Source organism: Martes martes, assembly GCF_963455335.1.
Source record: "Martes martes genome assembly, chromosome: 3".
Lineage (NCBI taxonomy): Eukaryota > Metazoa > Chordata > Mammalia > Carnivora > Mustelidae > Martes > Martes martes.
This window is the reverse complement of record NC_137890.1, coordinates 176,876,651-176,894,044: the sequence shown is the minus strand read 5'-3', so window position 1 is coordinate 176,894,044 and position 17,394 is coordinate 176,876,651. Positions and strand designations below refer to the sequence as shown.

At 43.5% G+C, this 17,394-nt stretch overlaps 1 protein-coding gene across 1 annotated transcript; it reads right to left on the bottom strand.

The window, feature by feature from the left end:
* Positions 1 to 989: 989 nt before the first annotated feature.
* On the bottom strand, positions 990 to 16,867 carry IDH1 (isocitrate dehydrogenase (NADP(+)) 1). Its single transcript, XM_080798607.1, has 10 exons — positions 16,718 to 16,867; positions 15,644 to 15,709; positions 12,908 to 13,045; positions 9,863 to 10,154; positions 7,889 to 7,994; positions 6,485 to 6,662; positions 4,769 to 4,920; positions 4,383 to 4,523; positions 3,510 to 3,672; positions 990 to 1,929 (listed from the first exon to the last, which is right to left on the bottom strand). Exons 3-10 carry the CDS (start codon positions 13,027 to 13,029, stop codon positions 1,839 to 1,841), a joined length of 1,245 nt encoding a protein of 414 aa, XP_080654733.1. The 5' UTR covers positions 13,030 to 13,045; positions 15,644 to 15,709; positions 16,718 to 16,867; the 3' UTR covers positions 990 to 1,838.
* Positions 16,868 to 17,394: the final 527 nt, after the last annotated feature.

The window sequence follows — 17,394 nt, the reverse complement described above, 5'->3', positions numbered from 1 at the left end:
TCCTCTGTTCCTGGATCCTACTGCTTTCAGGGTTTTGCGAAGCAGGAGTCATTTTCCAGGTCAAAAATTCTGATCCTGATGTTGTTACAAAGTAAACCATTAGCCTTGGCATGTATTGGTCAGCATCTGTTCATTTACTGGATATTTTAGAACATTAACCAGTTCTTGGCCAAATACTGATCTGACAGATGTTGAGGCGGGGCTTTGCCCCACGAACAGTCCATCTGATCGGCTCCCAGGATGTCTGTGAGTGCTGGAGGGACGAGTTCAGGTCATCCAGTCCAACAGCATCGCTTTGTTCCACGCGATGCTCTCTCCACCCATCGAAACCTGCAAATGTGCAGGCCCAGTAGAAAGAGCCCCAGCTCAGCTACAAGGATTCCAGGCTTTCGGCCAAAACGGCCTCCGAGGTACTCTGTACGCCTGATCCAAGTGCGTCTTGAGGCCTCAGTTTCCTTCCCCATAGTTCGTGGCTACCGCTGGCATGCCGGCCAGCTTTTCTTCAGGTGTGAGCTGGAACTGTGGGAAACCCCTGTGATGTGTTGCTTTCCCCACATTGCCCGGGGACCCACCGATCCCCATCCATTCTCCTCTCTTCTGGGAGACCCACCCTGATCCCTCTATCTCCAGTGCCACTGTCCCAGTTCTGATCTTCATTTCACAATATACCGATAACCGGCCTTCCCTCCTGGACTGTGCCCACCATCTCCTCCTCCACTAGTACTCATTCTTCACACAAACTGTGCTATTTTGTTAAAGGAAAATATGATCACGTCCCTCCCTTCTTAAGTCTTCATTGGCTTCCCATTAACTTACATGATCATACCTATACCTCTAGCATGTGCCTACACTTGATTCCCTTATAGTCCAGTCATCTCCTTTGTTCTGTCTTTGGTCTTCTTTCCCTCCCCCTATAGGATCCACATCTTACCACTTACTTACCCATTTGCAGTCCTAAAAGTATACTTGATAAATAAAAACCCAAGAAGACTGGTCATTAGCACTGAATTTTAATTACGATTAGTAGTTCAGATGAAGAACGGACTAGAATAGTGTTAAAATCAACTTCTGAAAAAAATCACATTTATAGAAGGGAGATAAAACGGGCCAGCAGAAGTCCAAAAAAGGTGCAGCTTGGATTATTGCACTTGGATGAAATACACTGCTCAGGGTAGCATAATACTCAGGCCACACAAGGCCGGGAGGAGGAGGCAAACAGGATAGACCGCAGGTAGTATTTACTCAGGATTCCAGACTCTCCAGTCGCCTCACAGATACTTAGCATTTTCAAAACACTCAAGAAGAGCTCCTTACAAAAGTGACGGTGGTGTCTCCAACAGGTTTTACTACAGAGGTTTTCACCTCTGCTTTCATTCCAAACCATGGGCAAGTTCACTGGACGGCTCTGCCTCAAGTGACGGGGCATCTGTTGCACCAAAACCACCCAGCACTCCAGGCCACGGAGTGGTGAAGCGGGTGAATTTGTACTTCATGCATATTTTCGGGAACAATACTGTGGCTACAGTTTACCCTTTCCAACACTGTTCATTTTGGTCATTTGTATTGGAACATGAGAAAAAGTGACAACAAGTACAAATGAGCACTAGGCTACCAGTAGAAAATAAAATAAAATTTTAAAAAGTCCCCTGCCACATTCACAAGGGTGGCATAACTGTATGTGTAAGAAAAAGGCTGTAAACTTATAGAAAAGATAAACTCTGGCTTCTAAACAAATTACAAAATTGATTTTACCTTGAACCTTGAGTGTTATGCAGGAAAATGTAAACCAGTGGGCCTAGTTACCAAAAACACGTATCCTCCTAAGCTGAGGGATGGCCTTAAAGTTTGGCCTGAGCCAGTTTTATATTCAAGTTTTCTCCGAGTTTGTCCATGAACTCAAATGTATTCAAGTAGTCAGAACGTTGCACACTAATACAGGAGGAAAAAGAAAAGAAAGAAATTCGTTTGTTTCTGGTCTGGTAGCAGGTAAAGGTAAAGTCCTAGAAATGCTATATAGGTAGCATTTAATTAATTAATTAAAAATTTATTTATTAATAAGTTAATATTAACAAGCTAAGGATATATGGCTGATGACCGTGCTCAAGGTTCAAGGGGCTGACCGAGGCTATAGGCAGCTCGGCCACATGCACCTTCAGCATGTCCCCTGCCCTGAGTCTTTGAGGGCAAAACTATCATAGAGCTTCTGTTCAGGCTAATGGCAGAGAGACTGAAATCATCCCACTTCTTATTCCTCATTCTTAAAAATAACAAAACCTATTCAGGGGAATAGCCATGCTTTCATTTACATTCCTACAAATTGTCACATGTCCTTAAAACAGTCTGAACACTCTTATTATCATCACTGTCTTACTTAAAAAAAAAAAAAAAAAGAAGATAACAGACTGGCTAAGGTAATCCTGCTGATAGGTGCCGATTCAAAGAGGCTACAAAGCTAACATACTGATAAGCACATTTCAAACACTGTGTTCTTGCCAGAAATTTATGATAAGAAAGACAGAGTGGTTGAGTATATCCCCATCACTGAGGTATACTGACCCTAATGGAGATCTCAGAAGATGCACGGTTGGGACTTGCGATTGGTGTTAAACTTCAGTAGGGTTTCTTTCTTTCTTTCTTTTTTTTTTTTAAAGATTTTATTTATTTATTTATTTGGCAGACAGAGATCACAAGTAGGCAGAGAGGCAGGCAGAGAGAGAGGAGGAAGCAGGCTCCCTGCTGAGCAGAGAGCCCGATGTGGGGCTCGATCCCAGGACCCTGGGATCATGACCTGAGCCGAAGGCAGAGGCTTTAACCCACTGAGCCACCCAGGTACCCCTTCAGTAAGCTTTCTTGAGGTGAGTCATAGTGACCAACTGTGAGGGAGAAGTCTCTGATTAGCAGCCAGTCCAGCTGGGAGATGGGCTACCATGTTTTCAGAAAAATCCTGGGCAATAAATGGGCCTTGAACATCTGACTGTTGGTTAGAGATAATTACAGACGGGACCAGGACGAAGTGGGCATCTAAAACTTGTGCTGTTGTTTTTTTACCCATAAACTGAAAGAAATAAAGGGGTACAATACAATAGCCTTGGCAGTCCCTTTATTTCAAATGTCTCTAATTTTCTTGTTGAACAGAACCTTGTCACCCAATGATCGTCAACTAGATCAGAGGTCAGCAAACTCCAGCCTGGCTCCTGGACTCCATCCAGGCTACAGTCTGGTTTTGCAACTGGTTTGACTGGAACACTGCCACATGCACTAGCTTCTGTATCATCTATGACTGTTCTCTTTCTACAGTGGCAAAGTTCAATAGCTGTAGAGTTTTGAAAAGGCTGTCTGTTCCCACAAAGTCTGAAATGCTTACTGTCAGCAATCTGTAGATAGCGTCTGTTGATCCCTGAACTAGGTGATAAATAATAATCCATGTACCTCAAAAAAGCTCTGATGTTTTGTGCCTAGAAAAGATACGTGGTGATTTGACTGCAGAGCTCAAGGCATCTTATACTTACTTGGACAAACCTTTAATACAAGCAGCCAAGTCCTTGGTCATGAAACCAGCCTCAATGGTCTCAACACAGACTTCTTCCAAAGCCTTGGCAAAAAAACCGAGCTCTTTATTGTTATCAAGCTTAGCCCTGTGGGCTAATCCTCTGGTCCAGGCGAAAATGGAAGCTAAAAGAGCGAAACAGAACGAAACCAAAAAACCAACACTTAGATCATACCAAGAGGAATTCCCAAATGTTTCAGTTCCCCAAAACAGAACAATTTTTTTTTGTTGTTAAATCTTTAAGTGACTGATACCATTAGATGGTATCCATATGGGCTATATAAGAACTGGAAATATTTTTACTGAATAGAAATTTTAAAAAGATCTGTCTTTTTGTAGAGCAAATGTCTAAAATTTTGTTAGAGCCTTAAGAAAGTACATTTTCATGGTGTGCTAGTAATACTTGAAGCTTAAGGCATTTACTAATTTGGAATGGGTCACAATCTATTCTATCTCTCATCCGTGTTGGCCTCCCATCCTCTCTCGAGGCTGTCATCTCTTTTTAAAATGTTTTCCTTAAAATCCAGTTAGAAGGATCTAGCTGTATAGCTTTTAGATTATTAGCCATCTGTGACATTTCACTGCACTGGAAGAAAAGGGAAATGCTCACTGGCAACATTCTTATCTGTAGTGTACATTCTCCCACAAAATAGAAATGCATATATTGTGTATATTTCAAGAAGTACCTTCAAATGGCTCTCATTAGTCGAACAGAGGCACTGTTTGGTGATGATTTTATATACAAAGCACCGGGCAGCCAAATAGACATGTCTGATTTCCTTTGGAGATCCCACTCCTCAGGTGGAAATCAGTGTAGCAGTAAACACGACCTTACCAATGGGATTGGTGGACGTCTCCTGTCCTTTCTGATACATGCGGTAGTGACGTGTTACAGTCCCGTGGGCAGCCTCTGCTTCTACTGTCTTGCCATCTGGACAAACCAGCACGCTGGTCATCATGCCAAGAGAGCCATAACCTGTAAGTGGCAAAGCATGAAGTACTGGGTACAACCGAAGGAAGAACGCTGAATCCCTCAGAGATGAGCGGTCTCAGGAAAATAAACATATAAGTGTGTGTAGTCATCAGGAATTCCATAGTGCTTACATTTTAGGATTTAACAAAGGGCTGAAAAACCCCCTTTTCTGAACTAGAGAACTACTGCGGCATGACCTATGTGCTGCCGGCTGCACTCCACCTCTGTTTGGTCCCACGGGTTCTTACCTTGGGCCACGGAGTCTGACTGCACATCACCATCATAGTTCTTACAGGCCCAGATGAAGCCTCCCTCGGATTTCATAGCTTGGGCCACCATGTCATCAATGAGCCTATGCTCATACCAGATATTCTGAGCTTCGAATTGGGATTTGTACTGCCTACGAAACAAGAGAGAGATAAGGGAATTAAAAAGGAAACTGGTGTTGTTAGGGACAGCACCTGCTTCTCTAAGGAGGGTGGGGTTGGAACTAGCATTTTTTAGTGGAAACAACACAGACTTGACAATCTGATAGACCGAAGCTCAAATCCTGCCCATTTTAAAGCTGTGAAACCCCAATGTCCCCACCTGTTAGAGTGACTTCACCTCCTTTACAGAGATGTGATAATAATGGAGACAGCAGTGTCCCCAGCACTATTGTAAGTTTTCAGTACACTACTGATCAGATTCTTCAGATATAGCTTACTTTAACAATGTAATAACAGGGGCCACCTGGGTGGCTCAGTTGGTTAAGCATCTGACTTTGGCTTAGGTTGTGACCTCAGGGTCCTGGAATTGAGCCTGTCTCCAGTCCCCCCTTGGGCTCCCTGCTCAGTAGGGAGTCTGCCAGTCCCTCTCCCTCCCCATGCTTGTGCCCTCTCTGTTTCTCTCTCAAATAAATAAATAAAATCTTAAAAAAAAAAAAAGAATGTAATAATGGATGAAAAAGAATGTTCTACCACTCCGTATCTTTCAGGAAACTAGGACAGTTCCTGGGGTTGGTATGGATGGGTAGCAGGAGGAGGAATTAAGTTGTCTTAAAATCCAAGCCCTGGCTTCAACATTTGCACCTAAAAGGGAGTCATCTTAAAAGTTAACACATGCTCCCGTGTTGTTGAGCCTGAAGTTGTTATTAATACAGAAAAGTTCAAATGACTCCACTAAAGCAGAGTTCTAAATCACAAGGTGCTTCGGAAAGAGTGGGAATGTGCCCATGCAGAAACTCATAAGCTTGAAAAATTAGGATTTTTTTTTTTTTTTTTTTTAAAGAGAGACAGAGTGAGCAAGCAGGAGTGAAGATGGGGGTTGGGCAGAGAGAAAAGTCTTAAGCAGGCACTATGCCCGGCATGGAGCCTGACAGGGAGCGGGGGCTTGAACTCATGACCTTGAGATGATGACATGAGCTGAAATCGAGGATCAGATGTTTAACTGACTGAGCCACCCAGGTGCCCCTCCTATTCTTTTTTTTTTTTTTTTTAATATTTTATTTGCAAGTAATCTCTACACCTAACATAGGGCTCGAACTCACAACCCTGAGATCAAGAGTCATATGCTCCATCGACTGAGTCAGCCAGGTGCCTCCCCAAATCAGAACTTTCTGTCAGTCACAGGGCACCTTCATTCAAACATGAAACAATTCTGGCTCTAAACAAAAAATAACAATAAATGTGAGACATTACTTGAAAACATTTACCTTCTATTAGCAATAATCGCGCCTCGGATAAACCTCATTGGCTACGATACTGCCACTGCGCAAAGCTGAAAACATTTACCTTCTAAAAGCAACTCAAAAGTGGTTTGTTTCATGTCTGTTAAATCTTGGTTTTGCCCTTAACTTTATGGGATATTGATGGTTTTCATTCAATTTGTCCCAGATTCAAAGGGATAAGGATGCAAATTCTATATTATAAATCCTAACTTATTTTAGAAAAAAGACAAAGAAACAAAAAAAGAACTGTAGTTACTTGTCATATATTTCCTGAAAGATGTCTTTAAAACGTCCATCGTATTTCTTCAGAATAGTGTTTTTGGTGCTCAGATACAAAGGCCAACTCTTAGATAGAGCCATCTGGAAAGAACTGTGTGCAAAATCTTCGATCGACTTATCTTGATTGTACATCCCCATAGCCACACCACCACCCTCTGTGGGGGGGACACCAATGAGAGGAAAAAGAACGGTAAATGGGATAGAATTGTAACAAGTCCAAATCCACCCACCAACACCCAATACCCAGCTCCCATGGCTTCAAAAAGTGCCGGCCAGACTTCCAACAAGAATATTCCATGAGCTGCCAAGGCACGTGACTGGAAGAAAGTCAATTCTAGATAAGAACATTCTAACTTGTTTTGAAAGGGCAATAGAAATGAGAAACACATGGTCTTTAGGATCCTGAAGATACCAAAATACTAGAAAGTACTGATATGAGCCAGAAATACACTCAAGAAAGGGTGAATCATTTTTTAAGCTGTCTTCGACACTTTTTAAAATTTCACACGTGTTTTCAACTCTATGTGGTGCTTTATCCTCAGCCATGGAGAAAAATTGGTATTTTAAATATCGAATGAAAATTCTCCTCATTTCCTGGAAGATACTGAAGGTTCATACCTCATTGGCAGAAATAATTATGCTACACGTCATCACCAGTGTTTCACGACTCTTACTTGGTAAACTCTGTAATGACTGAAAGATAGAACTTGAGCCTGGGCCAGTGCCCAGGGCCAACCTACGCTCAAAATGTACAAGGCCCAAACCCGCAGGACGAGATTCCATTAAAATGATATTAGTTAGAGAAGGGAAAGAGAACAAGGGCTAGGTAAGCTTTGAGCTTTGTTTGCATGAGAGCTTTTAACCACTTCAGGAGCAGAGAAAGAGGGTTCTCTGTTCTTTCAACAACCTTTGGGTGGCATTTGCTGCGGGGGACCTTTGAAGCAGCAGGATAGGGTGGAAGAAAAGGCAAAAAACAAATGTTCACTTTCACAGAATAAACACTCAGGGCAAGAAGAAAATCTCAGCAAATATATAACGCAACCATTTTCAAATACAAAGCCTACCAGAGCAAAGGGCAGATTACATGACAGGTGATATGGGATTATTGTTTAATTTCTATAATTTAGGCATGACTGATTCCTGCCAACCTTCCCTCCATGCCCACATGCATTTCCAATTAAGTGGCTGGTTCCTTTTGTGTCTTTTAACCTACCCCATGGGAAGGCAATTATTTCTTTATGCTAGATGTTGGGTCCTATAGAAATGTTACAGATTTCAGCTTGTATTTTTGGCAGCCACATAACTAACTTTCAAAAAACAGTACCAATATTGTCTAAATGATCTGTAAAAAATGAAAACATGTAGCTCCTGATGGACTTACCTTCGAAATTATGTACCAGGTATGTCATTTTTTTGGATCCATCACTTGACGTGTAGGTTATCTCGACTTTACCAGGTCCGGGAACAACAAAATCAGTTGCTCTGTACTGTGTAGAGGGGAGAAAGATATAAAACGAACCAACCAACCAACCAACCAACACCAAACCCCCCACCCCCAAACTATCCTTTTAAGAACTATAAGGGAAAAAAAATCATAGAACACAGAGCTGGAAGATACCTAGACAAACAGGGCAGTGTGGCTCAACCTTCATTTATTTTAGAGATGGGAAAAAAGAGGTCCAGAGAGTTCCCAAAGCAAGTTAATCCTAGGGTATAGGGGAAATCAGAATTTACTGGGCGCCTCCCATGTAAAGGGCAGTTTCCTGAGCACTGATAAAGAGCAGAGAATGACAAAGCATTTTCTCTTAGGAAGCTTATAACCTAACAAAGACATTCGGAAAGTGAGAACCAACCTAATAGCTTTCAAATGTCAAAGGCGGGCTTAGATAAGAAATGCAGTAGGATGACAGAGGGAGAGAAATGACCATGACCTGGAGGTCCAGGAAGTCTTTCCACAGGGGGATGATAATATACCAGCTAGATTGTGGATGTGAGGAGAGCTAATGCCTTGTCTTCACTATATGACAGACATTTTAAGTGACTAACTTGAATCATTTCATTATCTCATTTGATTCTTACATCAATCTTACAACAGAGGAACTGGGATATAGTAGAAATAACACATCTAGGGTCAAAAGACTTGCAATCCCATCCTTAGACCTTCAAGGCTCAGTCTCTTCACGGTTATTACTGCTACTAATACCAGCCCAGGATTTGTCCAAAAGCAGCAGTGACTGTGAAAGCAACTATGAGAGGCTGGTGCGCCTTCGGAAAGGACTGTACAAGGACAGCCATCTTGCCCACGGGAGTGAGCTCCGCTGGTGGAAAACCGTGCCTGGCCCACACGAGGCATCCGTGAATTTCTGCCTCACTGTACACTCTTCAATGACTTAAATGAGAATATTTTCACAATCAGGTACTAACGGTTGCCAGCCACACCTACTTATTTATGTCCGTATAGAGTACTACTAATGACAACTGGGAAAAGAGCCGTTAGGTAACTGTGAAGATTAAATATCTTTTCTACACAGCACGTTCCTGTCATATGAAGTCCTTCACTCTGGGTGGTAACTCACTCCCTTTTCTCGAAAGGAAGATACTGAGGCACCAAAGCCTCACGGATGCTTTGTAGAGGTTTATGCACGTTTAAACAATTAGGGTTGAATCAACTGTAGGCTGGGAATTTTAAGTCTGGATTTTAATGAAAAGAATGACCATTCTTCCAAGTGACTGATGCCAAAATAATTGAAGGGGGGAGGGGTGGAGGATGAAAAAGATACCATGAACTCATAAAAACGTAAGAGCAGTATTCCTGGGATTTGCGAGTTTGAAGCGCTCCTGTCGACATTCTCTCTCCTGGGCCTCTGGAAGGTTCGGCCAGGATGAAGGGATAGTTTGAACCACAGGGTAGAACAAAGTGAGCGGATCCTCCAGGACTAACCCAGTGACCACGTCCACAGGGATGGAGAGTGGTCTGTCCTGGCCACAATGTTTCTAAAGACAGCTACATCCAAGCCTCTGGATTTTAGCACGAGACATTCTTATCTGTAAGGCTCTTTTAGGACCTACGCTGCTTTTTATGAAAAGTTCAAGACCTCTGTTTCAATATGGATTTTGTTTAGTTGGCAGTTTTCCTGCTTAATTTGGCAATAGGCCTCCTGGTACAAAAGTACAGAAACTAGTACTTCTTTCTTTTCCAAGTAGGAAAGGAATGTTTTAAAGAGACTACTTTCAGTCACAGAACCAGTTTTTCCTTTTATGTATGAAGTGATCATGTTCCATATAATCTTTGGTGGTTCTCAACCCTGTCACGAGAAAAGAGTATGGAGAATGCAACAATGAGAACGCGACTTACTTGATCCCCATAAGCATGGCGACCTATGATGATGGGTTTTACCCATCCGCTCACAAGCCGGGGGATATTTTTGCAGATAATAGCTTCCCTGAAAACGGTGCCACCCAGAATATTTCGGATGGTGCCGTTTGGTGACTTCCACATTTGTTTCAACTTGAACTCCTCAACCCTCTTCTCATCAGGGGTGATGGTAGCACACTTGACACCAACGTTGTACTTCTTTATAGCTTCTGCAGCATCCTTGGTGACCTGGTCATTGGTGGCATCACGATTCTCTATGCCTAAATCATAGCTGGGAGGGAAAAGTCGTTAAGTGTAACTGTCCACACAAACTGATGAGTGATGGAGGGTGTCTCCATTCCATGCATGGTGATGGCACACAGAGCCTGCCCTGAAGAAAGGAAAGGCTCAGAATACACCTCAATCTGCCAGCTTTGAGGACTAGTGCACCTTAGATCCAGAAGACGGCTGCCAACCAAAGCACTAAGAGAGGTGGACTGTGGGCTGCACCTGCCTGTGGCATGGGAGGCTGTCTAGAAGGAGACTGAATGGAAGCCATTGTGCTCGTCCCCTTTGTGTGTTCTTCACCACCAAAAGGCAATAAGCACCTAAGCAACCGTTTCTGCAGACTTCCTTCCATAAAATTAGCAGAAAAACGTAAGCCTAAGCACTTTTTTCCCTTAGTAAATAGTGTGCTCTAAAAATAAAGGGTTCAGAAAGTCTAAAGGATTGTTTTACGGCATTTAAGTGGTAGGACCTATAAATGCCACAGTCGGTGCCAAAAATGCTATTGACTTCTTCATTAACGCCAGTTAGTCAGAAGATGAACCTCTCCCTAACTCTGAGTCAAGTCTCTTTGTTCTGGAAATAAGCCTGCAGTTTGTTGGGTAAATAATGGAATGCAATGATGGATTTACACACTCCAGGGAGCTACAGTAATTGACACCAATTCCCAGGCTGCAGGTCATTCAGAACTGGAAAAAATGCTGGTTGTCCACAGAGCACAGAAAATGATTAAAGCTTTAGCTCAAGTATGTCAGAGTTTGTCAGAAACAGGAGAAACAAAACAGTAATGTAACAATTGTTTTTGTCCTCCAGGACTTTAAAAATGTTTTTCAGGTTTTTTTTTAGCTTTCAAAACTTGCTAATCCATGAAGCCTCTAGATTTTTCTTTTCAGTTCCTTTTAGTTTTTGCATTTTCCTTTCCTTCACTATCCCAACTCACGATGCAAACGCAAAGGAGCAATCTTAGTGTACTTCCAAAGAAAAATTATTCCAAACTGCTTTGGCCTTAGATAATTCACTTAAGTCTAACGAATCCACTGACTCTCTTATCTTCTGGCATAGGAAATGCTGACTATTACAAATGTCTAATCCTAACTCAAACGAGGACCGTGGTCAGCACTTTTCATGTTTATAGGAACCCAGCTCTCATCAGAAGAATCTACCAGCAAATTAGTAGAGTTTTTGCTTCTCTTCTTTAAGTCTGTAACAGAAGAGAATGAGTAAGTGGCCTGGACCACTATCTAACTTGCAGAAAACAAAACAAACGAATCACTCTCCGTCCCTCAAAAAGAACTGGTCACGTAATGATTACAGTCATTTTGGGACACCTTAAAATTTGTTCGAGCCTCCAAAAATTCTTTATTCTGTAGCCAGTGACTCTTTCCCTTCTGGGCATAATGACTGTCCTTTAAAACTCCTTATGCCTCTAAGGCTAACGAGGCTTAAAGCTTCTTCACAGCTTTTACACTGGCAAGAACTTGGCAAACTCATCTGCTACTATGTCAAGTTCCAAACCAGGGGAGTGCTCGTGAAATGCTTCTGTAACCCACTTAATGTTTTTTATGCTTCGTTTCCTGTATGTCTGGTTGGCCTCTGCAAATATTTGCTTCATCTCGTGGTTGCAAAACAGACATTATCAACAGCTTGGGTTTAGAATAACTAAAAAGAGGGTCTAATGACACCACATAAATGAACTATCTAAACCCAGGCAAACAACAGGCCCTTGGAGGAACACATGGGTCTGATGAATAATTCCGGGTCAAGACAAGTACACTGGAGACTTGCTGTAGTTTGGCTGAAATGTGTGGGTCAACCCATTTTGCCATGCCAGGCTTCAGCCATAACCCCTTTGGAAAAATCCTGTCTCTTCCTAGTTTGGATTCACAAAGAACATGAGCAAATTTATAAAAATCACAGGGAACAAAGGGGAGGATCCCATAGAGACTTTAATCTCTGTCTCCAAACACTTTAAAGACAGAGCAAAGGCTCAAATCCCTAGAACACAAAAGGTGTAAGGGATGGTCTACAGAAAGGTGAGGGTTGTATAAGATGAATTCAAGTGTTCTTTCTGTACTAGAATTGTGTGAAAAGGGTAAAAGGTGGGGAAAAGTCCACTGACTAGTTAAGTAGAGTGATAGAAAACAGAGGTAGGTAGAAAGGAAAAAACTGTGTTAACTACATTTACTTTACTTTTCAATGCAGACTGTACCTCTATGAGTCTCCTTTCCACAAATAATACCTTGTGCAGCTCTCAGCCACTGATTTATAAAAAGAAAAACTTCACGAGAAACAGAGACTTGGAAAGAGCTGAGAATCACTTTGTTCTCATCACAATTCTTTTCTTCAGACCAATGCTAAATCCAGTCTTTCTAGCAATATATCAAAATTAAAAGAGAGAGTCTGGGGCGCCTGAGTGGCCCAGTCAGTTAAGCATCTGACTTTTGGTTTTGGCTCAGGTCATGATCTCAGGGTTGGGAGATTAAACCACTGGTCACGGGGCTCTGTGCTCAGTGGGGAGTCTGCCTGAGACTCTCTCTGCCCTTCCCCGGTGTGTTTTCTTTAAAAATAAATAAATCTTAAAAAAAAAAATAAAATTAATGAAATTAAAATAGAGGGTTCACATACCTATATTTTGGTATCCCTCCCTCGAAAGCTTCATTCGTAAGATACAGCTATAGCTAGTTACAGAGCTAGTTATGCCTTGAAATTCACTTAGATTATGCTTTCTGAGTTTGCTACGTAGAAGGCTAATTCATTTACCTGTGCAGGTCCAGTTCCACATAGGGAAAAATGAGTTTTTCTTTAATCAACTCCCAAATGATTCGTGTCATTTCATCTCCTTGCATCTCTACCACAGAACCGCCACGGATTTTCTGAGACATTTTGACTTCAAGAAACCTTTAAAAAGAACAAAAGGGAAGACACAGGTCTTCTCATTTATTTCATTACAGTGTAAAAAATACCAAGAATTCGGTGACTACTAAACACTACATTCGCTAATGACAATATATTTACCAGGAGGATCAAGCACATTCTCTGTAGAGAGCACTGCGTTACGTGCTTCATGTGTGGGTTTTGAGCCAGTCCTCACAACCCTGTAAGATGGAAATGATCTTCCCATTTTACTCTGACAGAACGAAAACGTTTCCCAAGGCCGTCCCATGACCCTGTAAGATGTTCTCAGTAATGTTGTCATTATTCCTGACTGTTGGTTCATCTTCTAAAACGAGATGATTTCTTCAATATCATGTTTATTTGAACCCTCCTAATCCAACCCCTCATTTTATGGCACGCTCAAAATCAGCAAAATGATGGGTGCTAGTATTTCCCCTTTTTTAAGAGGCTGTTTTGGTTAAAAATACACACACACACACACACACACACACACACACCCAAACCTAAAACACCAAAACTACACTTGGGGCCATTCAACAAGTTCTTATAAGCCATGTTTAAGGAAACTTTAAAAGTGAAAGACGAATAATTTCTGGGGGAATTATGTTTTCCTAGAGAAAATAATAGATAATGGGGATGTCATCCTAAAAACAAAAGTGATTTCTCTATTTAGAAAAACCTGTATATAGAAGGGCTACCACTACCTAGAAGCCAAGCATGCCCCTGTCCTGCTCTTTAGTATCCTAACTCCTGGACTGTTCTTGGGCAAAGGTAAGCTGCCAGTGGGTGGGACAGAGAAATGGAATTGTTCCAGTAAGACATGTCTTCCTGGGATTGAGGATAGCAAATACAAATTAATCTCATTCCCAGAAAGGGCAGGGGTGCACCCTCTGGAAGAAGTGAAACTCTGAGGCTTCCGGGAAGACCACATCCTGTGTGTGTTCCCTGAGAAGTGGAAGAGGCCCTGAGCCCTAGGAAGGGATCTACTCCCTTTCATGATGCTCTAAGGGAAACTATTTCCCTGGGGGAACATAACTGCAAATTGCTCCTATCCCCTTAAGTTATGGCTGAAGACTGGAAAAGTCAGGAGAACGGACTTACACAATTATTAGGTGAAAGGCCTATAAACAGAATCACTTGACAAGTTGAGTTAAAGTAATTTCGTCCTTAAATTACAAAAATGTACTGGGGGGGGGCACCTGGCTGGCTCAGTCCGTGGAATGTGCGACTCTTGATCTTGGGGTCGTGAGTTGGACCACCACGTTGAGTATAGAGATTACTTAAAAAAATAAAATCTTAAAAAAAACAACAAAAACATAAAAATGTACTCATTAGCAGACTGTGAACCTCAGTTCCTTGTAACAAGCCAGGGTAGGCCATTTTCACTTCCCAAATTTGTAATTCTAGAAGCCTGCTTATTAGTGTTTAGGAGGTTCCCTATACCATTACCGGGAGCCATCTGGAACTCAACTAGAATAAAAGAAGAGAAAAAAATGGTGTGGAAGAGCTAACTACTTCTGATGTGTAATTTCAAATATAATTTACAGTAGAGCTGTAAGTTGATTCAGTCCTGCTGAGCCCACTGTCACACCTGTCCTTGTATTTAAAACAAAACAAAACAAAAAACAACACAAAAAGAGGCAGCAAACGTATCTTGGTCTTGATACATTTCCATGGCTGCATTCCTATATACAAGCGTTATGACTTGGCTATTTTTCCGTGATGGCAAATACAACTGATGGGTCATACAGCATCCTTGAAAATGTCTTGCCTTGTCATAAGGAACTGAGGTTCACAGTAGACTAATGAGTACATTTTTGTTATTTAAAGATCAAATTACTTCAGTTCAACTTGTCAAGTAATGCTGTCTATATTGAATAATGGCATTTAAAAAATTATCTCCTTCGCAGTTGAAGCAGACATTTTTTGCAGTAATTTTTCTGTATCTCATAATTGAAACATATCAGGATTTCTTCACATTATCCATTAAAATGTTAGCACCTTTTAACTAAAAAAGTAAAGTCTTCTTCTTCTTCTTTTTTTTGGTAGACCCTTGCTTCCTACAACATAGGACATTATTTATTTCTTTTAGATTTAAATTCCATGGGGTAGGCTTTAGGCCCCACTGGATTCACTTCTCTCAGCCTTCCTGATCAGAGTCTCCCTCTCTACCCAAATCCTGATTTCAGAAGGAAGGACTTTTCCAACAAGTCAGTTCATTTCATCTGAAAGCAGGTGAATTCCAAACTTCTGACACACTTGTGTCATTCTACAAAATAAACCTGGATGAATACAGAGTAGTTTAAGAAAAAAGAGTTGTTAAACCTTCTTAATTTTTTTTTCATCAACCCCAAAATTTTAGCCACATTTTTTTTTTTTTAAAGCTGAGTTCATGAAATACAATAACTTCTGGGCCAAAAACAGCCTCTTGCAGAGAAGAGCTGCAAAGAAGGAAACAAGGAAGCAGTTGAAATTTATTGTTGGAAATATCCCTGACTCATTCCTTGCAGTGCCTCCGCCTACCTCAAGACCTCCAGGACCAATAAAATGCAGAATTGCACCATCAAAAAATACATAAGGGGAAAAATTGCTAATTCTCACCTTTACAACTTCTAATCACCCCAACTCCTTTCAATGTTGCAGACTCAGTTGAGCACAGTTTATTTCCTAAAACAAAGAAAAAAGAGGAATAGAAGGATTTAACGTTCAAAACACGCCTGTCAGGAGGATTTAGCTGTTTTTAATACGGGCCACCCGGGTTTATCTGGTTTAAAGTACAGGACTGAGCAGACCCAGAGGGCCAAAGGGCGGTTTTAGGTGCGCAGGCACTTTCCAAACGAAGGTTAAGGGAGCACACAGATCTCCGCTCCGCACACACTGAAGGGTGCGTCAGTGGGCGCGTCTCGGGTTCATCGTCCGTTAGCTGGTCTTAGGGTTTGCACGTCCTTAGGTGACGCTGTGACCAGCGGGCTCTTGGCCTGCATATGTCCTTGTGGCCGTTGTGCAAGACGGCTGCAACCGAAGCTGGCTCCGCTCGGCTCTCCAGGTCTCCACGCCCACCCCTTCGCTGGGCGCGCCAGAATCTTTACCCCGGGCGCCTTGAGCCTGCTGGGGGAATGGTTCCCTAGAACTGGAGAACGGGAAAGCCCCGCGGGGGGCGGAGGCGTGCCCTCCACCCCATCCCGCCCCCTCCACGCCCCAGGAGGACGCTTCCACCGCTGCACGGCCAGGTCCGGCCACCTGAGTTCGCGGCACACGCCCAAGTCCACGGCTACCTCCTTTCTTTGCAGCCAGCTCGTCACCGCAGCACCTTTTCTTCCCTCTAAAGCCAAGACTTAGTCTTCCACAGCTCCTTGCATCCTCCCACCGCTCGATTTCCCTTTCTGCCTGCAGACCTGGGTTTCTATGTGCCACTGCAAGCAACTTTCCGCCGCCCAATTCCACGAGTGGGCCTCTGCACATCCAGACATCGAGTACCCTCTTCCTCCCCATGCCTCTTCCCCACGCCCAACCTGGATTTTCCCCCTTCCTTTCGAACAGGGCTCGCCGCTAAATTCCTCCCTCCATTCCCAAGACCTGAGCTTTCTCCCTTCTCCCCGTTCCAGCTATAGGCAGGCTCAGAGCCTCCCCGCAAAAGGTAGGTCCTGGGGGCCGCCCCTCGAAGCCTGCGGTTACCTGCAGGGGTAGGTACGCGGACGATGAGCTAGCGGCAGCACAGCCACTCACGCTGAAGCTCACAACCGTCTACACTGGCAAACCCAGCTGGGCCCCAGCTGTTTCAGCTTCTGACACCGCCTCCGCACCAACACAGGAGCCGGCCGGCAGGGCAGGGCTTTGGCACCGCCACGCTTTTGTCCCCTCCCAGGCCCGCCCCCTCAGCCCACCTCCCGGAGCTCCGCCCCCTTCACGCCGCCAATCACCGCGCGCCGACCACAAGGGCCTGGGCGGAGCCAAGGGGCGGGGACCAGTCCCGGAACTTCAGGGCTGAAATCGCAGCCGGGTTCTCCGTTCTCGCGGGAGGCGAAGGGGCTGCAGCGCCCCCTGGACCGGGCTTTGGCTCCGTGCGGCGGAAGAACTTGAATGCCACCTGCAGGCTCCAGTCCGGAGCGCTCCAGGCTGGTACTCAGACCCACGCCGCTTAGGACCCCGCAGAGTTTCCAGGTCTTCGGTAAAGGCGAACAAGGACGGAGCTTCGCTGAAGGAAGAGTGCGGGCGAGGGCTAGGGAACTTGAGGTGGCTTTCGGGGCTTCTCGGTGCGGCGAGAATGCAAAGGCTTAAAGAGTTACACAAGCAGGAATACCACGGTCAGTAATTTCCGCCACCACCACCGACTACGTCTTCAGAACTTCCGT

Excerpts from the sequence above, each read along its gene's own strand:
- IDH1 (XM_080798607.1), bottom strand. The coding sequence starts at position 13,029 with ATGTCTCAGAAAATCCGTGGCGGTTCTGTGGTAGAGATGCAAGGAGAT. Across the intron at positions 4,921-6,484 it reads TTTCAGGAAATATATGACAA|GCAGTACAAATCCCAATTCG; the intron begins GTAACTACAGTT and ends CTTGTTTCGTAG. Across the intron at positions 4,524-4,768 it reads GTCAGACTCCGTGGCCCAAG|GTTATGGCTCTCTTGGCATG; the intron begins GTAAGAACCCGT and ends TGCCACTTACAG.